Genomic DNA, 22,032 nt, shown 5'->3' with positions numbered 1-22,032 from the left:
ATTACCGAAACTTGGCTAAATGACTCTATTTTATCGGACTCACTGAATATAAAAGGTTATGATCTTTTCAGATCTGACAGAAACTTCAATGCTACTTCCAAAACTAGAGCTGGGGGTGTGTGTATTTACGCATTAAAATCATTACAAACTGAATGTATATTGTTTGAAGACTCTTCGCATCAATCATTTTCGGAAACTTTATGGCTCAACTGTGTACTGAATGAACGAAACTTTTTTGTTGGCTGTATATATTACCCGCCTGACTCAAACTGTGACATACAACTCGCTGAATATATACTGGATAAAAGAGAAGTAGTACTTAAAAAAAATCCAGCCTGCACATTTCTCGTTGCTGGAGATTTGAATAACTTCAACAGTGACCTCTTGACCGACTTTAGCGACCTTGTACAAATTAACAAAAATCCAACTCGGTTTGAAAAAATTCTGGACAAAGTTCTTTGCTCAAAACCAGAGCTTTACAAACCAACCAGCGTCATAAACTGCTATTTGTCGACAGATCACTTAGCGGTTTACTGTGAGCCCTTACAAGAAAAAACAGAAAGATACCACGCATCATTCAGAAAAACAAGTTTTGCTAACAGAGAAGTATTTGGTATCACTTTGGACCGAGTAGATATGTCCCTTATTGATTACTCTTGCCCAGACCTAGCCTTTACCCAGTTAAATAACTTGTTACTTGAACTTCTAGATGTTACCTGTCCTATAAAAACTGTGCGTCTTTCAGCTAGAGACCCCAATTACATGACTCCTCTGCTGAAATCGCTTCTCAAGAAAAAGTACCGCATGAAGAAAAAAGACAGAATTTCAACCGAAGTAGAAAATGCTATCAAAATGGAGATAAAGAAGAATCTCACAAAAAGTAAACGTCGAACCAAATCTTGGTGGCAAGAAGTGAACTATTTAACAGGCCGAAAAATCTTAACTTCTACAGCAAACCACGAACCTGACGAGCTGAATCAATACTTTGCGGAAATTTGTACTTCTACGGAGTATATTGAGCCGCATGTATGTAACGTATCAGGTTATGACTCCCCAGAGGTCTCACTACAGCAAATATACTCCCAGCTCAAACGATTAAAACAAACTGCTGCCGGACCCGACCAGATTCCGTATTGGGTCTGGAAGGAGAACGCTCATTCGCTTGCAGAACCAGTGTTAAAGATATTGAACTTGTCAATATTGCAAACCAAAGTCCCCTCACTCCTGAAAACTGCAAAAATAGTTCCGATCGCCAAATGCAAAGCCCCTATGGGCCCTGAGGACTATCGACCCATCTCAATCACCCCAGTAATCTCTCGGTTCTTCGAAAGAATTATTATGAAAAACTTCATCTCAGCACAGTAATACAGCTGGTTACCTAAAAACCAACACGGTTTCAGAAATTCAGCGTCTACCACAACGGCTATGATTTGTCTTCAGCAAGAAATTGCTTCTTTTCAGAAAAGTAAAGCTGATTATATACAGATACTATCAATAGACCTTAGTAAAGCATTTGATAGAGTCCAGCATTCAATTATAATTGATAAGCTACAATCAGTTAGACCGGAAATCAATCCATTCATAATCAATTGGATCGCAAATTTTCTTCAGGACAGAAAAATTTTCACGGAAAGTAATTCTCAGCGTTCGAACTTGCTATGCATTAACCAAGGTGTTCCTCAGGGAACAGTTCTTGGCCCGCCGCTTTTCAATACAGTAAGCTATGATTTGGATTTGGAGAGTACAAACAGTGCTAGAATTATAAAGTTTGCGGACGATGCAAACTCTGTGATAGCGGGGTTCGGCTCGGTCGAAAACACGATGAAAGTTTTGGAGGAAATTAAAACTTGGTGCTCCACAAATAACTTCATACTCAACGAGGGAAAAACAAAACTGATGACTATCAAACCGAATGACATTAGTTTAGTACCACAAGCTTTTGATGGTATTGAGCAAGTGGAAGAGCTTAAAATTCTCGGAGTATTATTTGATAGCAGGCTTACGTTTTCATCGCACATCAAAAGTTTATGCAAAAAAGTAACCAGCAGTATATACCTTTTGTATAGACTAAAGACATTTGGTATGAACATCTCTGCCCTTGATATTTTATACAAAATTTTGGTGCAGAGTAAAATTACTTACGCATTACCGGTATGGGCATGTGCCAATTCGACCGAATTGGCCGATGTGGACAAAGTTCAGCGCAGGGCTCTTAAACTTGGTGTTACTTCTACATTTACTCCAATTTTCGAGCTCATAGAGAACCATGACAACAAACTATTACAGTCAAGTTCAAAACAAGACCATATTCTTCATTCAAAATTGCCAAAACGAGAAACTTATGCAGAAAACAGACTTAGAGAAAAAGCAGTTGCAGCACACGAAAAATTAGAAAAACATTTCAAGCTTTTTCCAGCCAGAGCCTTAAGAAACAAAAACTTTCTATAAACTTTTGTTTGCTTTTGTTCTATCACGTGTAAGATAGATGTGTTTCTATCTTAATTTATTCTTTTCTTTTTTTCTTTTCAAAATTTTGTGCACAGATTTCAATTTTTTTTAGTGAAAGTTCCTTAAGATTGTGATACAATTATTCAAAAGCTAAAGATTTGTATTCAATGTTTTTACTGTATTTGACAATATCTATCATAATATGATTTACATTTGAAGATACTTTCAACTGGCAAATAAAGTGTTTTTTTTTTCTATCTAGAGAGGAAGAAATATTTTGGTAATAGCCGTTAAGTTGTAACGATCTTGAAGTTCCATGTCCTAAGCGAACCGCTAATTGGCTACAGACCCTACCATTCTTGTTCTCAAATGCTACTTGGTTGAACGACGGTTACACATATAACAGTTTGACTTATACTTGTATATTTGAAGATACTTTGAACTGGCGAATAAAGTGTTTCTTTTTAGTACCCGTATTAATTGACTTTTTCAGATCAATCAAAAAATGTCTGATGAAGAAAATAACATGCCTCACGGGGCGCCAGTTGACATTGATTGTACACAGGACGTTTGGGGCATTGGATCTCTTCCTGTTCTTGACAACAGTATGGCAACCGAAACATCGACACTTGATCTGTCAAGTGTAACAAAACCAGTCAGTCTCATATCCTGCAGAGATCTTTTGCTCTTTTCGAACAAAGCCCCACCTCGAAAAATAACAATTTGAAGTTTTATTGAAAATTTTAGAGCAAATCCGTCTAAGGAAAATTTTTGAAGTCTTCTATAGTGTGGGATCCATCGAAACTTAAAAAACTTGTACTGACTAATGGCAAAAAAGGGAACTTGCTACTTTACCAAGTGACATAACAGGCATTAGACAACTGCAATGGTGTGTGTGTTATCTGTGTCTGGATATAACGCCTTTCACAAAATTTTGCGACAACACTATCCATCGCAAATGGCAGAGCGATCATTTTCTGCGTTGAAACTCTTAAAAAAGATATAAGATCAACGATGAAAGTTGAATTGATTTGCAGTTTGGCAGTTGTATAAGTTAATAAGACTGCTCGTATCAGGGTTCTGAATGTTCCGACTGTCCAGGTCTCGAATAGTTTTTGGTTAATGAAATATTGCGGACAAACTCCTCATTTTATGCTGAATATTAAGCATCGTGGGTACAAGTTTGATTGAGGGGTCCTGGTAAAAATCAAGTGTGTGAGAGGGGTCCCGGTAAAAACCAAGTGTGAGAGAGGGGTCAGAAATTACATTAATTTCAGAGAAATAACGCAATTGGCTAATTCAAAATGCGCCGGTCGGTCATTTTAAACCTTTTTTCAAACGTTAATAACCTGCCTCAATCGCGCAAACTTATTCGATACTTGAATTGACGTCATCAAAGCAATAAATTTGTTGAGGCAGTTTTTACACCGAAGACTTTAGTCAAGGTGTTATGGTATCGTGTAACGGGTTTTTTCTTTTAATGTTGTCTGTTGTCAAGTGTCGACAAATAACGTCCACAGTTATCAATTATCATGTGGGCTGGACTATATCGCGCTATGTCACGTGATTGCGTATGTTTGTTTCTTTATTTGTTCATCTTTATTTATTTAATTATCTGTTCTTCTATTTATTTAATTATGTTTAGTTTGCTTATATTTATTTATAATTTATGTATGTACATATTTATTTTTGTTTATTTTTATCACGTGTTTTGTTTATTTATTTAATTATTCTTGCTTTCATTTAGTTTTGCTTTTATTATTTCTGCGTGTGTATTTATTTAATTTATTTATTTATATTATGGGTCTGTTTGTTTGGTTATTTGTTGATATATATTTTTTCATGTCTATTTAATTATTTGTACATTTCACTTTTGCTTTTATTTATTTATTTATTTATTTATGTATTTATTTCTGTATTTATTTATTTATTTATTTATTTATGTATTGACTTATTTTTTTATTGCTTATTTATTTATCAGGTGTGTTTTGTTTATTTGTTGATATTTATTTCTATATTTATTTAATTATTCTTTCTTTCATTTAGTTTTGCTTTTATTATTTATGTATGTGTATTTATTTCATTTATTTATTTTCATTTATTCATATTATGGGTCTGTTTGTTTGGTTATTTGTTCATATATATTTTTTTGTTTTTTGCATTTGTTTTTCGGATTGTTTTACTGCTACATACTGTCAATTCTGAGACTGCTTCACAATTTCTCAATATAATAAGACTAATAGCTTTTTTTCATTTTAGCTCTTTCTTGTAAGTATATGTGTAAGTACGATTTTTAGTTATTCCGGAGACCCATATGAGTCTACATGCCAATTTATACGATTGGCCGATTGAAACGACAGGAGGCGTTTTGCTACACATACAAACACAATCTTTTGTATTTTATTATAGCTATAGAAATTGATCTACAATGCGTAAGTACGACATTTAGTTCTACGATTGTTATTTCAGGTCCTCTGTCAATATCTCAGGCTCTTTGTCAATATAGCAAAATTTTGGTGTATATATGTGTTAGTAAGATTTTTAGTTCTACAACGTTTATTCAGGCTCTTTGTCGATATAGCAAAATATTGGTGTATACATGTGTTAGTACGATTTTAGCTCTAGAATTGTTATTTCAGGCTCTTCGTCAATATAGCAATATTTTAGCGTATACATGTGTTAGTACCATTTTTAGTTCTCGAACTGTTATTTTATGATCTATGTCAATATATCAAAATTTTAGTGTATACATGTGTTATTACGATTTTTAGTTCTCGAACTGTTATTTCATGATCTTTGTCAATATATCAAAATTTTATTGTATACATGTGTTAGTACCATTTTTAGTTCTCGAACTGTTATTCCATGATCTTTGTCAATATAGCAAAATTTTGGTGTATACATGTGTTAGTACGATTTTTAGCTCTAGAACTGTTATTCCATGATCTTTGTCAATATAGCAAAAATTTGACGTATAAATGTGTTAGTACGATTTTTAGCTCTCGAACTGTTATTTCATGATCTTTGCCAATATAGCAAAATTTTGGTGTATACATGTGTTCGTACGATTTTTAGCTCACGAACTGTTATTTCAGGCCCTTTGTCAATATAGTAAAATTTTGGTGTATACATGTGTTAGTACGATTTTTAGTTCTAGAAGTGTTATTTTATGATCTTCGTTGATATATCAAAAATTTAACCTATACATGTGTTAGTACGATTTTTAGTTCTAGAACTGTTATTTCAGGCTCTTTCTCGATATAGCAAAATTTTGGTGTATACATGTATTAGTACGATTTTTTGTTCTAGAACTGTTATTCTTCAATTATTAGTTGTTCAATTTGTTTGGTTTTTGCTTCAGTTTCTATGCCTTCGGTGTATTGTGCGTAGCGCCTATGTTTAGATTAAGGGGCCGGTACGTTTCTTGGGAACCCTCTATCACACATGTGCCTAATTGTGTATGCAATTATTAAGACCAAGTAGCCTGCCTCAATTGAATTTGGAACGATTTCGTGGTGCGAGATAATTCGCCACGCTAAAATAGTGTGCATTTAACTTTCAGCTCCAAAGTATCTCAGCGCTTGTATTGTCACATAAGTATATTAGTGAGCGTTTCACAGCAATTTATAAGTCAGGATAGTCTAGTTGTGAACTCGCTACTTCTGGGACTACTAAGATCCATAGATCGATCTCTCGAGGGAAATATTTCTAAGAATTGGTCTGAATAAGAAAACCACCCCGAGCATATATGTTCTTTACTTTCTTCGAAATTCGTAACAATGAAGATATCAACATTGCTGTTGCTGAAATAATTGATATATTTGCTGATTTGTTTTCATAGCTTTGTCTGAGGATGCTTAACTCATCGTTCATACATGTCCTCTTTTCATTGACTTTTTGGTAAATTTAAAGGTGTTGTTAGAGCGAATTAGAATGTTTTTTAATAATAGTATTTTTTTGTTCACATATTAACTCAATTAAAAACACAAGTCATTTTTCCCATAATTTTATCATTTCATTTACTCGCAATTTATATTAATTAAAACATCTGTAATTCAATCTCTGTTTGTAGCTATCGGGAAGTCTTTCGTTTTGGTTTGCTTAAAAACCATAGGAAACTAAGCGCATCAGAGCCTTCAGCTATGAAGATGCTTAAACGAGTTCCAAGAAGTGTCTACCAGTTTTGAAACGGCAAGTTTCTGAAGTCAGCGACCTTAATGCTAACCTCAACTGTAACCAAGATGAATTGAGAGAGAAAACTATCGAGCTTGAGCATTGCTAGGCTCAATCGTCCATTGCTAATCACGAGCTGCGTAAGCATATCACTGATAATTCAGAAATTTATCAAGCATTTGATCAATGTCAGGAGTCTTAGAAGGCTGCTCATTAAACGCTATAAGCCGCGAAGATAATGATAGACGCATCCAGTCAACATCAGTGGGCGCTCCTCGACAACTGCGCTCAGAGGAACTTCATCACCCTTCAGCCCATGCACCTGCTTGATTTCAAATCAACAAGCTCCAGATAGCGTAATTGGAGTGAAAGAGAGGAACGCTATGTCTTCTCATGGTCGAATCAATCTCACAATTTTACCGAAGTTTCGTAACAACATCAAAGTCTCCTGTGGTGTTAGAAAACATCACAGGTCACAAGCATCCAAATACACAAATGTAGCCAAAGAACTACGAAATTTTGGCAGTTGCAAGCTTTCGACAAGCCTCTTAAAATTGATCTATTGCTTGGACAATCCGTCCATACACACAGTGGTCAAAGAACCTCAAGGAAGGAACCATACTGTTCACTGACTTGATGCTTAGTTGGACAGTCTTATGTGTTGCTGATACCGACTAAAAGTTCACAGCACGAAAACACTCGTCGGACTGGAAATAATTCCCTTGGCAGCCAGTGGACAACATTTGATAGACACTGTGAATACATTTCCTGACGAGCTTGAGTGAGTCACTTATCAACAAATCATTGGGGCGCTACGAAGAACTCACTCGATTTTGGTCACTCACCCATGACTCGGGTAATTCAGCTGTAATGAAAAAGAGCTACGACTGATTCGTGAAGCCAAAAATCAATTTAAAGGTTTTTCCTTGGAGATTATTGATACTGTTCATATCGAGAAGGTACCTGCGACAGATCAACTTCTGCCAGTCGGGAAGCACTTCCTCCTGCCTCGTCATGCAGTTTGGAAGTCAGTTCTTCAGCAAGTAATTGCAAAACTGTTTTCAACGGATCTGCTCTAATTTGGAGTTGACCAGCACTAAGTTGTTGCTATAACCAAATTTTAACCTAATTACTTCCAGCACCAAATTGAAACTTATTAAACGAATGTCTGCTGCTTGCTCCCAAGCAGCAGGCAGACTCTTTAATAAACTTGTATTTTTTCCGATGACGCAAAGTCGCTTTATCTGGTAACATTACCAAGATGTACAGGCAACTAGAATTACACTCAGAAGGCCGAAATCTACATCAGCTCTACGAGAGAGAGAGAGAGATAGAGAGAAATAGATAAATAGATATAGATAGATAGATAGATAGATTGATAGATAGATAGATATATAGAGAAATAGATAGATAGATAGAGAAATAGATAGATAGATAGAGAAATAGATAGAGAGATAGAAGAGATTGATTCAATTGGAACCCATCAAAGTTGACATTTTGAGTCTTTTCATGTAGATGGCTTCATTGGTGATAACAGCCATCAGGTTGTGCCAAAGTATCAGTGATACTCTGAACACAGCGTGCTAAGAAACGGACCACAGCGTCAAAACTCATGGATTCACTTGGCATCCAAAATCTCATTGACCCGAGTACCAGTATATGAATAATTTATATTCTGCGAAGCCATAGGCCTGCCACCTGGCACAGCTCGCCTCACCAAGCCAGCCAAAGTCTCTTCTGTTGCTGCCGAAGTCAGTCTGGCTAAGTTGAGCCCACAGAAGACCAAGATGTAGGAACTTTTGGAAACCAAGATCTGGTGCATTTCGACCCCTGCAGAATCTCGATAAATTGACTGAATTTCGCCATGAATCAAATTAATTGAGAAAAAACGTTTATTAAGTGCTGAAAAAGAGTAACAAAATTTGAAGCCAAAAAATCACCATCGCCACCAATCTTCTACTTTGGTTTAGATTGAGCATGAACAATCTGCTACAAGGAAGCGGACCAACTAATCAATGCTATATAGTAGTTTTCATTTTCTTTTCTACAAAAGGCCACTATCTGGCCATGTTGAAGTTTTTTCAACGTATTATTTTCGCATGTTTAACGAAAGAGTTTTTTCATATTAAGCTATATCGTGTATTGCAATGGTTAAGATTTTTTTGAATTTTCCAAATTTTACCAAGTTTTGAATTAAAACCCATTTATGGAGTACTAGTAGGCTTCTCCAGGGTTTGCGGTTTTTGCCTCCAATTATGAATACCCAAATACTCTAAGCTTATGAGATAGGACGATTTTTGGGACTTTCTTTAAAAAAATTCAAAAAAATTAATTTAAAAAAGTTTTAAAATGTGATAATCTCGATCCTGTAATTGGGTGCTCTCAGGGAACACTCAGAATTGCGAACCTTGTCTCCAAATACGACTGCTCAAGTCGTTTTTTTTTGAGGTATGACCTGTTCAATGATTTTTTTTTTAATTTTTCAGAGAATTTAGGTATCAAAAAGTTAACAAAGCATTGAAATTCCAATCTCTTAGTTTGGTGCTGTGAGGCTACTCTCAGGATTTCCTAATTGCAAATCTTGCGTTCAAATGCGACGGCTCAAATGCTCTTTCGTTTCCGAGATATGATGTTTGTTATATCTTTTTTATTTTAAAATTGTTTAAAGAACTTGGAGATAGAGAAGTTTAACAAAATTAGAAGTTTTCATCTCTAAAGTGAGGCTTTGTCTCAAATTTGGTTTTCTTTAATTTTGTTTTCGAGATATGGCGTTTTTTCATTTTTTTTCAAAACAATTTCAGAAAAAATAAATTTAAATTAATTTTCAAAATTTGAAATTCCAACCCTTTAGGCGAAACCATTAGGTCAAAAGGCGAAACCATCCTGGCCACTGAGGCAGCTAAAGGAGAGGAAAGTATGCAAGCAGCAAAAGTAACTATGACTAGACATCGGTTGAACAAAAAGGGCGGAAAATTCATCGAAATCAGTCCCTTAGTAGCAAAGTTGTTAGCCCTGAAAATTTTGAAAAACACCAACGATCGGAATCAGCTTCGAAAGCTACGACCGAAGCTTCATGTACGAGGCGAGGCATTCAAGAGCATCTTTTCGTCGAAGAACTAAAACAATAAAAATCGTCCAATACATTAATTGGACATCAAGCCTCCTTCAGCTATATCCATTCATAGACGATGATGATTTGTTTAAAGTTGGTAGACGACTCGCAGCAGCCGACTGCCTAATCGAAAAAGCAGTTTTTTGACGATCTTGACTCCGAGCAGTCCTTTCTCATGAACTGTGATTCGCCATAGTTACCTTGCCCATGGACATTGAACTGATTTACACTGTCGCTCACACTCGACGTCAATTTTGGATCGTACGAGTCATGATGGCGCGAGCATTGATAAGCAACTGCACCACTTGCTTCAGATTTCGTAGCAGAGCAGTGAATCCGCTAATAGGAGATTGATCTAGTGAGAGAGTCAACCCATCGCCACCAATCTACTACTTTTGTATCGATCTGCCGGAACAATGTATTACAAGGAAGCCGATCATGTTTACCGATCATGTTTGCCGATCATGTTTCAAAAATTACCAAGTAGTTTCAATTTGCTTTTCTTTTAAAGCATTCCCTTTGGATATTTCGAAAGGCTTTGACTCTCAAGAATGCTTGATGGATCTCAGAAAGTTCAATGATAGACAAAGATGCCCCAATCAGATCTTCTCCGTTAATGGAATGAATTTCCTTGGATAGCTAGACGATCTAATTCAATCGAAGACATGTATCAAAGGGAAGTGAAGACATGTATCAGTTCGACTACCATAACCGCAAAAGCTCCAAAATTCGGATGCTTATTGGAAGCTGCTGTTAACTCAATGAAACTCCTGTATCATAAAACAAGGCAGATCACAATAATTACGGATAATGGTTCTCAGAAAGTTCAGGGCTAAAGATACTGTGCAGCTCTCCCCATCGGTGCTGTTAAATGGTTTCAAGTTGAGTCATTTGCCAATTAGTTGATTTTACCATTGATGACCATAATTAGGATGAAAATGCCCGAGAAAGCGGTTTAATTTTTTATTCAAACTGGTGGCAGAATTCGGGATAGTTGAGTATCCTAGCCGCTAGGCAACAACGCAGAACTGTGTAGAAAAACATCTTGAGAATGGATGTTTAGTATGCATAACCGTTGATAATAACACGCCTCCTATCATGGCCGCTGATAATGGTGGGAAATGAATATGCCGGAACGATAGCCTGAAAATTTTTTACTGATTGATCAAAGATCAACGGGGGAGGGGGGAATGTTGGAGCAAACAAAGCACAGTTTTCAATATTGAGGTTTTTTTCATGTAAACTCCATTAAAACGCATGTTAGTTTTCCCATATTTTATGTATTTCTTTTACCATCAATTTTTAACTGATCATCTTTTATCTTTTTTTTCTTTTGATGAAGTTTTCAGGTGTCTATGTTTTGAGATTTTTAGTTTGTTATTTGAATCGGAACATATTTATATGGCGTTAAAGGTGATAATTTTTACGTATTTGCTCTCAAGAATTAGCAGCGAAGAAAATTTTTATTTACGTTTATTTCAATTCAACTATTTTGTTCTAGCTGGCCTGGTTGAAGCTCATTTCCACGGGGTCTGTGTCAAACGTGCCTCCGGATCTTCCCAAAGTTGTGGAAATATTTTCAGGTAGGAAAAACAACGTTGTAACTTGACTATTGGTCGCGATATGGATCATTTCTCTAACTGTATATGTTTTGCTTGAGTCGTGAAACAATTTTACGAATTCCGTAAAAGAAGTGGAAAGCTTCTTTTGTAAATATCAAATCGAAAGAGTTTTATCTGTGTATAAAGCCAGCGTCTGCGGTAATTTTTTTTCCTGAAAGTGTTGCTTCACTGTTCTTCCAGCTGGCGACCTAACTTCAGTCATTTGAGGTATCAGTTAATGATTTAAGTGAAAAAGTAGTCCGGGGACATATTCTCGACATTCCTAGCTGTAGGTAATTTTCCATAGTAGGAGATTAGTTGGATAGAATTTATTTTCACTAGCGAGAGCAAATGACTTGAAATTGGGAGACATTTTACCGTCTTTTTTAACTTTTCTTACACTGCTGGATTATGGAACTTAAGTTTCTTTGAAGCCCATACTCATTTGGTCTTGGGGTAACCCACGTGACTTTTTTCAGTCTGACTTCCAATGTTTTCTTTTTTTTTACTCTTGCGATTAGCGAGCGTTATGATTTTACAAATTGTTTTAAGTTGAATCTCTGAACAGGTGCTGACATGCTCAAATTGTCGAAAGTTTAAATAAAACTACTGCACTACCGGACAACTAAACTCATGTTCTTATTGATATACTCAAATTTTTGCAATTTAATTTTAAATTACTGGAACACTACAATGAAAGTACACTTTAAGATTCATATCAGTATTCTTGATATTGATAAACAATTCTATTTTTTGACTCCCCGGTCTACTGGACCTAAAGATAACGGCTACGCCTGGGACGGCAAAAGTCGAACGTTCGAATCCGGCCAGGATGTAATTTTTGTTCTTACCGAAAACACTATTTCAAAAATTGTTGGTCTATCATTTATCTGATTATGTTTCGATGGCTTAGTAACTGCATCCCGGATTTGTTTTTGCTGCACGCCATTCTTTTTGTGGTCGCAAATGTTTTCTGTATTTTTAAGTTCACTAAACATGACTTGTTATTTTTCGTTTTTTGATTAAAAGCTTTATTCGGCTTAAATGGTCCCGGTTTGTGTTTTATCGGCTTAATGAATTTTTTAAAAGAAAGAATTTCAGGGACCTGCAACTCCGGAAACACTCAAAAGGAAAAACTTTTGCTCAAATAAAAGTTCTCGATGACATTTTGACTCAAATTGTGATGATAGTTTTTTTTATGTTTGTTGGTTTGGTTGCTGCTCGCTTAATGATTCTGAATGCTTATTCATGTCATTCGAGAAAATTGTTTACGCTTGCGGTTAGTAACCTTTATCAAAGAGGAATAGATACTTTTTTGGGTTAACAATTTAAAATGGTTAACAACCTTAAAAAATTAAAATTTTCTAATTGTTTTCTGACATTTTTTCGACCTCATGGCTTTTATTTCATTTCGTCTGTTCTGCTTTTGTTTTTTTTTGAGCCTAAATGGTTTCGGTTTATGTAGAAATTTGTAATTAAATAGCTCAAAGTTTTTGTATTACAAATTGTTTTGATTTGGCATTTTGATTTCCACCTGATTTCAAGCTGTGACGTTCCTGAATTGGCGTCAGTATATTTTGTGACATTTTGGTAAAAATTCAAGAAATTATATCACCTGACTATTTCAGATTGACGAAATACCAATTTTTTTCTTACTTTGTGTTGGTTAATTGAATACATAGCCTGCTCACTAAGTGAAAAGGATCAAAGAATTTACCTTGAAGAATAGTCGATCAGAAATTATTAATCTATATTCAATTTTTTTTGAGAAAAGGTCCAGCTGAAGATAAGTCAAAGCATTTGACCCAAATACCACTTAGTTGAAGATTTTCGAAACCGCCTGCGAAGTAAATGGCATCAGAATATATCTAAAGGGAATACTAACAAGGATAGCCGGTTGCTGTGCAAATAGCACAAACTGTTCCGATCATATTCATAAGAAAAATGTTAATCTCCTTTCTTAAAGTTAAGGTCGTTTTTAGTGGGTGGGTTGATTCGAGAGTTATACGATTGCGTGGAAAATAAGTCAATTAGGCATGATCGACAGCATTTATCTACAAAAAATGAATAAAAAACAAAATAAAAAAAACTAAATAAAGATTGTGCACAATTTTACTAAAAATTTAAAAAAAAAGTTTTCTTGCCGAACAAGCGCTAAATTAATTATCCAAAACTAAAAAAAAAATTGGACTAAATTTCAATCATTTCAAAAAAGTTTTTCTGATTACTGCGACATTTTTAATGTCGTTCGAAGCACGATTCAATGGGCTTTAATATCATATAACACTCGGCCCATTACGATGGTTATGATCTATCTGATTTTGCATGGAAAAAAGGGGAAAAAATAAAATACACCCGAATACGAAGTTTCTCCCCATTTTCAATGTTCGGAACAATAAAAGAACAGTATGCCAGAAAAGGTATTTTAATTTTCAAAATTTTGTTGTCTCAGTGGTCACTTGATAAGCGATGCTGTGCTTATCTATCGCTGTAATTTTTTCGCAACTGTGTTTTCTTGAAATTAAACATCAGGTCGTGATTATTTTAAAAAGTTATTTTTTCAGGAAAATTTGTTCAAGCTCAAATTGAGTTTTTCGCTGTTTGTTTTTTGACTTCTTATTAATTAAAGTTCATTAATTTTTTAAAAGGAAGGCAAAATACACTATCGAATAGCAAAAGTTTAAAGATCATAAAAAACATGAATGAAACATAGTGAAAAAGTTCTTTAATTTCTGATATCACAGTAGAATAAAAAAATTTCCTATTAATCCAGTTTTCCCTATCTAGGATAACTTTACGGATAAAGTGCCATTGATAAACAAATATGGAATTTCAAAAAGCTTCAGCTTATATATTTTGTCTTCGAAATTTGAAAGTTTTTTATTTTGAAAGAAATAATAAAAAAATTTCGTCAATTTTTTTGGTTTCAGTGTTCTTCAACCCTTTTCTAACCATGTGCTGGCTGTATTGCGTGTTAATTTCATTGCATAATTTAGGTACAACTACATTTGGCCGTGGAGCTTCTGACTACCAATTCAAACTTCCGGTTAGTTTTTGCGTTTCGGAACCATAATTTAATTTTGATGGAAAAAATATCGGGCTTATGTTCTCCTTTGTGAAGTCGTATGTTCTTTAAAGCTAATTCGTGGTTGAACAAGTTCTGTGATGATTATGGGCGTAAGATTTCCGCGAGGGATAGATTTTTGTAAAAAAAAAAACATATAAAATGGAGATCTTTCATAAGTCGAGCAATTCAATTTTCTTCAGTTTTGGCATTTTTGGGAAGTTTATGACGAAAATATTTATTTTCAGCGCCAGCTCCCCATTCAAAGTTATTACCTTATGACTCCAAAGGCTGCTTTGGGTAGTTTTTGGTGTTTTCCGACAAAAAATGGATGTCTTCAAATATAACCAGGGTGGTTTTCGGGTGGTCAAATTGTCGAAGTCCGACGCTGGTTGCAGTCATAAGTTCGAACACTAAAACTGTTTTGATTCAGAACTGTTTTCTAGTCGCTGTCAAGGAACCATGCAGTTATTGAGGACATTGACTTTGGAGGGGAGAGGAGACTCTTAGGGGTTCGGGACCTGGGCAGCAGAAATGGAACATTCGTCAACAAGGTCAGACAGACATGCTTCTGAAAAATAGAGAGAGGAGACGCAAACGAACAGAACTCAAGAAAAAGCTGATTCTTACAGAATAATAAAAAATTAATTAATTGAGAAGGGAAGCTAAGCTTTGCGTCAACTGCTTGTCTCTGCTAAAGAATGCACTATTATTTGATCAGATTTTGAGTTATTTTAAGTTTTTGAAATTATTTTGCCTAGTGTAGAAACGACTGGGGAAGAAACTGAAAGTTCTAGAAGATGGAGATCACGTTCGCTTTGGAGATGTCGAATTTCTGTTCACTAGCGAAGCGACAAAGAAAAGCGAGAATGCAGTGAGCTATTTGTTTAAACTTTCGATTGTTTCTTAAAGCCTCAAATATAAATTAGGATTATTTTGTTACAGGTAGCTGCCCGGATCAGCGATGAAGTACAATTGACGTTGTCAAGTCGGAAAGTAAGTTTATCAGCTTATATTTAATTTTTTTTTCGCGGTTTTGGAATATAAGAGGAATCGTTGTTAACACCAACGAGCTTGCGAGTGTTAATGTAATTGCACCAACCTTAGTCGCAACCTAACCTTTTCAACCTAACTCGCAAATAAAATTGTTCATTAAAAGTTCACTTATTTGGTGGCCTTTTTGCTGTAATCAAGATCTGTAGCATTGGAAATTTCAAATCTTCTGTTCTTTGGGTTATTTGTGGCTAGTGTTTGTGGTTTATTAAGCGTGCGTGGCTGAGTGGGTAGTGCGGGTGGCTCATAAGCTCTAGGTCGCAGATCTAATTCGAGACGTAGCCGAATTTTTACTAATTCAAGGCTTATTTATACTTTTTCTTATTGCACTTTATAGAGCTGCTTTTTGTCGAGTTCTCGCTAGTGTTTGCGAAGCACAACTTCGTCTCTGCGTAAAAAATTAAAAACGATTTTAATGCGATATTTTTGAAATCAATAAGTCTGGTTTTGATTTTTTCAACGTAAAATTGGGTGCTACTAAAAACCTAAGATGAATAGTTTAATTGGAAATATTTAAGGCTTCTGTATCACGATTCGAGCTAAATTTGTCTGTTGTAACAAGAATAGGTTTGAATGTTGTGCTTTGAAAGGTACGGATTCGTGGCGCCTAACCGTAATGCCTGAAAGCTGTTTTGGATATAGAATTAGCAAAGATGTATCTGAATAGATTAGCTGTGATACTAGCTGTCAATTGAATGTCTATGAGTTTCGTTCATTTCGAAACCAGGTTTTCAAATACAAGTCGTGCTTTTTTTCTATATCTTCTTTGCTCATATTCTTTATTGATCTTTTGTTCAGCATCCGCTCTTTCGGCTTTATAGCAGTGTATTTAATGATGCCTGTATTTGTTACACACATAAGTGTGATAAGCTATTTTCAGCCTTTCGTAGTGATTGGAAAAAAATCACCAAATTTTTTTTTGTTGAATTGTCGATGAACGTAATCGTGATATATATTTTTTCAGGAACATCTTAAATTTTCATTGCGTTAAACAAAATTGGGTTAATTTCAACATAAAAGTGTCCATCATAAATTGTTCTACAAATTCAAAGAGCTCTAAGGCAATCTATTTTTCGAAATTCAAAACTTGAACTTTTTTGAAAATATAAGTCGTTTTTTTTTCAGTTTCCTTGCGTTCATTACTCTTTTCCAACTGTCAGTTGGCTATGTTTAACTTCTATTTTCACTAGATTTTGAGAAATCTACTATCCTGTTTTCTGTTTACAGCGTAAACTTCCATCAGCCGATATGACAAACAGCGTTTCATCAGGTTCACCGATCAGAAACGGAGATCTACAAATGTTACCCAGCAGTTCAATTGTACTTCCTGCATCGTCGGGAGCCAAAAAAGCGACTGTTCCAGACAGCAGAAGTAGACATTCATTGTTTTTCGTAGATTCGCCGCGAGCTTCGCTAAATGTTTTCGATGATTCAGCTGAGAATCTGAACAATTTGGTTTCCTTCGAGCGAAGTAGTAAACGTCTAGTAGAAGAGACGTTTTGTGACGTTGACCCTGATAACGCGGAAGACAATGAAGATGACGATCAGGATGATGAGAAGATAATTTGTTCGAGTGGTTCGGCTGAACTCAATTTGAACAACTTCAAGTTCAAAGATGAACAAAATAGTAAGAGCGTATCGGTTTCGAGTAATTCGTCCAAAAGAAATAGCTTAGAACTAAAAGACTGCAATTTTGAATCGAAATTGGAAAACGACAGAGGAATTAATCTGCATAAAAGTCTGTTTCTCCGAAATAATCTAAACGAGGTGAAGGAGTCGCCGTTAGTAAAATTAATTGAAAGATCTTCCTACGAGTCCATTAGCATAGCGGAATCTCCACCAGCAGACGACACTGTTATTGTGAGCGAGACCATGTCTTCGAATGAGAATTTAGCTCTGATGTCTCCGTATAGTAGAAATGCAATTTTCAAGCAGCCGATTTCGAATGCATATGAAAAAACAGAGTCGAGCTCGTTTGAAAAAATAGTGATTAATGAAACTTGTTTTGACCAGTATGTGACGTTAGATAATGATGAAATGTTATCTGCTGATTCGAACAACGCACATGAGGATGCTGCGAAAAATGAAGAAAATATCATTGATTGCATTGAGGAAGAGGCAAAAGAAAAAATGGACACTGAAGTAAGTGAAAATACCCCTAAGAAGGACATACGTGAACTTGATTTAAGTCCACAAAGTTCCCCTACATCTCCATCGATGCTAATGTTGCCGCAAAATGACGGGAAGTTTTCAGACCAGAGCGAAGACCCTTTAGTTTTTCCTAGAGAGGATAAAACTCTGGATGAAATTGATGACGAAGGTTTTGCGCGGGAAGAAGAAAATAGCAAAACGGGCGAAGTCGACCATGAACGTGGTATTTATGAACAAGAAACGTTAGATCCTTTAGGAGCATCTATATCAGAGCTTGAACATGTAGAAAAAATAGCTGAAATCGAAAACGTGAACGAAAAAACTTCTGAGGTACATGTCGGTGAAATGAAAGCAAAAATTGTGGAAAAGGACGCGAAACGTGTTGAAGTCACTTTTTGCGACTCGGAAGAAGGGGCTTTCACTCGGCCGAGATCATCATTGGTTGAACCTGATTTTTCAGACGGTGAAGGTGATGAGGAGGCTTCTATTGTGACATCGAGTCAACGAGAGTTGGCCCATAGAACTATTTTGTCCATAAACACTCCGATGAAACACAGATGTGAGTATAGATTTAAACAACTTAGATGATACAAATTTATGTTTTTTTTTTCAGCTCTTTCCTTGTCTCCTTCCTTGACTAATGCCGAAAGTAGTTCGTTCCTAAAATGGTTTACAAATAACGTTAATAAAACTCCCAGTTTTTGCTGTACTTTAAAATTGATTTTTTTTGATGTTTTAGTGAAGAACCGAGCAGCTCAACTGAAAGAAAAGAGATCCAACAAGCAGCTTTACAAGGTCAGTTGCTTAAATTGGAGTATATTACATGAATGCGGCCTTAGAGCCAATTCTGCATATGATAGAGAACATGAAGATCAAAGAAAGGAACCATGGATCCTGTTGTGTCGTTTCGATTCTTTTTTTTTAACGCGGAGCGTAAACAAATCTTAAAAAACATGCTGCTTTTTGCGTACGAACTAGGGGGTTTTCACCGGGCCCTTATAGAGCAAATTCTGCTGCTTCATAGAAAAAGTTCTGCTTGTTCTGCTCTTTGGAAATTCACATCAATCATGCGTTTATTACAAAAAAAATTGCCGTTTTAATCGCTTTTCGAAAAAGCTATCTTTTTGAAAAACTAGCAGAGCACAGCACTTTGAGTAAGCAAATAAGTAGATTATTGAAATCGCGGATAGATTCATTTTTTTATGCGTCTGAGAAACAAAGCAGTTTTTGTTAGAAGTAGTCGGGTAGAGCATAGATCAGTATGTGGTATTTCTGAAGAAAAAAAGAATTGCAGCTTTCATTTTATTATTCATAAGAAGATTTTTGAGAAAATTCGTATCCTTTGGGGACTGATTTATCACCGAAATACTGACAATTGGTTCGTTTAAGGATGCCACTGGTTGCGAGGAAATACCGGCCACTTATGATGATGACGCTCACGACACAGTCGATCCATTGGCAGCCTTAAAATATGACCTCAGTGCAATAGACACGCTTTCAAAGATCAAGGTCAGATTTTGGAAAAACGAAAATCCTTAGTTGGCTTTTTGAGTTATTCTTTTTAAATATATTAAACCAATTATTTTAAGAGTCAATGAACGTAGTTCAGACTCTTAATATAGATCGCGATGGTTTTTTCAAAATGTGCACTTTTGCGGCTTGACTTTTGATTACTTTTTATTTTCATTTCCTTTGTTTAAAGGAAGTAAATTTCCACTATCGAACGGTAAAAATGTAAAGGTTACAAAAAACGTGATCGACTTCTAGTTTCCAAAGTGGAATTCAATTACACGGTTAATCGGCGAAATAAATTTTTTACAGATTGATCCAGTTTTCTCAAATTGGGTGCATTTTAGCAAAAAATTGCCGGTCGTAAATTGTTTTAGAAGTACATAGAGTTTTAAGGGCATCAATTATTTTTTTTAATTCGAAAGTTGATGTTTTTTCAACAACCAAGTCAATAATTTTTCTGTTTTCTTGCGTTCATTGACTCGTTTCAGCTGTTTGTTGACTATGTTTTTGTTTTTCCTCAGATTTTTTTCCATTATTTTTGTTGAAAACAAAATTTACTACAGAGTGACTAAATTTTATTTCAAAAAGGCAAGAACGAAAGGTTAAAATGGCAAAAGTAACGATACAATTATATCAGAAAAAATTTATAGGAGGTCAGCCTCCAATCAAAGTTCGTCTCATTGAGTTTGGAAATGAAATGTACCGAGCTTGTTTTTTTACTTAAACGTTTTCAAGTGTCAATGAACGTAGTTAGACTCTTATATAGGTCGCGGTGTTTTTTTTTTGTTTTTTTCCCCTGAAGTCTAAAATTTGTTCAGGCTAAATTTTACGTTATCGCGGTTTGACTTTTGATATCTTTTGAAGTTAGTTCATTTTTTTAATAGAAAGTAAAATGTCACTATTGAACAGCAAAAGTGTAAAGGTCGCAAAAAAACGTGATTGACTTCTGACTTCGAAAGTGGAATTTAAATATCAGATTTCCCTGCGAAATAAAAATTTTCACTATTGATCCAGTTTTTACACAAGCATAGCTTGCGTTTTAGTATGAAGTTAAAGTGCTATAATAGTCATGTTAATATCTTTAGCATTGGCTGCACTTAATAGCTGGATCAAAATGAACACTTTCAAAATGAACTTGTTTTGTCGCAACAATTGCATCGCAACAATATTTGCGACTTAGGTTGGAAAAAAGACACTTCAAAGTCGCAAATGTTGTTGCGATGCAATAGTTGCAACAAAATGAGTTCATTTTGAAAGCGTTCATTTTGATCCAGCTATTATTTTATTACAAATAGCACTTTAGTTTCAAGGCATCATGGATCTGTCGCGTTGAGGTAGGGAGAGAGACTAGAAACAACCAAGGCTCAATTTGATGTTTTTAATTATTGCTTTTCGTATACTAGTTAAAATGCGTTCGCTCTATAAATTGAGGCATGTTAGCTGGTAAATATCTTTTTTTTTCTTCAAATTGACTGGTACTGCTAATGCGTCGTAATTGGCTTGCGTCACTTAGCAATTATGTAGACTCAAATTTTTTACTCATTCAGTTTTTCCCAGTAATGTTAGCGGTAATATTTTTGCTTGTGTATGCGAAGTGCAACTTCGCTCTGTGTCTCAAATTGGGTTAATTTTTTAAAAGTCCTAATCATAAGTTGTTCCATAATTTTCAAGAGCTTTAAGGCCATATATTTTTTCTCTGAAATTGGAAATTATTTCAAAAGTGAAGTCAAAAGTTTCTGTTTTCTTAGTTTGTTGGCTCCTTGCCAACTGTCTGTTGGTGATGTTTTGAACTTTTAAGTACTATGGACGCAATGAAGGGTGCAAGGTAAATAAGACGATATGACATTTAGACTGCAAATGAGAGTTAAAAACGTAAATTCAACTGTTCGAAATAATACGAGTTATATTTTTCAGAAATAGAGAGTAGAATTTGCGTGTAGCATCGTCTTAGTCCCACCAGAAGTCTTTTTTGTCTTTACAGCTGTCGTCTTATTTACTGGACACCGTGATGAAGAAACTCATACGCCGCGTTAATTTTTTCGTTATTCACTAAAAATTCATAAATTGTTCAAACTCTATTTTTTTTCGCGTGAACTTCGAGTTCTTGTTCAGATCAAATTCATTTGCTAAAAAGGAGGAAGAATTGCGCTCGTTAGTTTTGAAAATGAAAAAGGCCCGAAAAAAGTGAATGATTTGATTCTTAAAATACACATGCTTCAAAATGGTATATTTTTCCAAAACTCGAAAGTTTTTTTAAATTAAGTCAATCGATTTTTCCAGTTAATGGTCACTTTTTTAACTGTTCGTTGGCTATATTTTTGGAATTCGAATCATGACCAATATATGATGTGCCACACTTGGCCTCTTGCAAGCTTTCTTAGAGCTAGTCACAATGCGTAGGAAAAACCACCTACGTCAGACAAAACACAAACTTTTTGTGGTCAAGACAATAATCTGTTCTTTTTTTTGAATTAATAATCGAGTAAATTTTTTTATCAAATCAATGTTCATTGAAGGTCGCAAAGGCAGAGAAGAGCAATGAATTTGAGGAGATAGCAGACAAGGCTAAATTGACCGGGAGGGGAAAAGGAGCGGGAAAGAAGGCGGTAAAAGTTGCCAAAAAGAACAACAAAGCAGAAGGTAGGTCGACCTCATTGATGATTTATGAGAATGGAAGGAGAAAAGAAATGTTAAAAGAGCATCACAGAAGCCTCATTCTTTTTGTGAAAAGGATTGGATGAGACTTACATCAGTTGGTAAATAAATAAAGAATTCATGGTTGTAAAGATATCGAACAAATTAATTTTCCGAGCTCTCACAAAACACTACAAAGACATCACAATTTTCTGATTTGTTCAGAGAAAAAGGCAAGCAGTTCTGAGCGTTTTCGAAAAGTTTTGTTAAAAAATGTTTTTTTT

General features: G+C 35.2%; 2 protein-coding genes across 5 annotated transcripts in view; both read left to right on the top strand.

The window, feature by feature from the left end:
• The window catches only part of LOC134854905 (potassium voltage-gated channel subfamily C member 4-like), a 529,156-nt gene that overhangs the window by 247,776 nt on the left and 259,348 nt on the right, over positions 1-22,032 (top strand). The gene's annotated exons all lie outside the window — the stretch shown is intronic.
• The window catches only part of LOC134854584 (ankyrin repeat domain-containing protein 11-like), a 34,598-nt gene that overhangs the window by 1,024 nt on the left and 11,542 nt on the right, over positions 1-22,032 (top strand). The window contains exons 2-11 of the mRNA XM_063870891.1: positions 2,942-3,103; positions 11,235-11,316; positions 14,331-14,380; positions 14,845-14,952; positions 15,165-15,272; positions 15,344-15,394; positions 16,679-18,161; positions 18,342-18,397; positions 18,992-19,111; positions 21,631-21,754. Coding sequence (XP_063726961.1) covers positions 2,954-3,103; positions 11,235-11,316; positions 14,331-14,380; positions 14,845-14,952; positions 15,165-15,272; positions 15,344-15,394; positions 16,679-18,161; positions 18,342-18,397; positions 18,992-19,111; positions 21,631-21,754 — 2,332 coding nt within the window. The 5' untranslated portion in view covers positions 2,942-2,953. The remainder of the gene's footprint in view (positions 1-2,941; positions 3,104-11,234; positions 11,317-14,330; positions 14,381-14,844; positions 14,953-15,164; positions 15,273-15,343; positions 15,395-16,678; positions 18,162-18,341; positions 18,398-18,991; positions 19,112-21,630; positions 21,755-22,032) is intronic.

This window comes from Symsagittifera roscoffensis, chromosome 9 (assembly GCF_963678635.1).
Source record: "Symsagittifera roscoffensis chromosome 9, txSymRosc1.1, whole genome shotgun sequence".
Lineage (NCBI taxonomy): Eukaryota > Metazoa > Xenacoelomorpha > Acoela > Convolutidae > Symsagittifera > Symsagittifera roscoffensis.
Note: the sequence above shows the minus strand (reverse complement) of the source record. Positions and strands in the feature narration are given on the sequence as shown.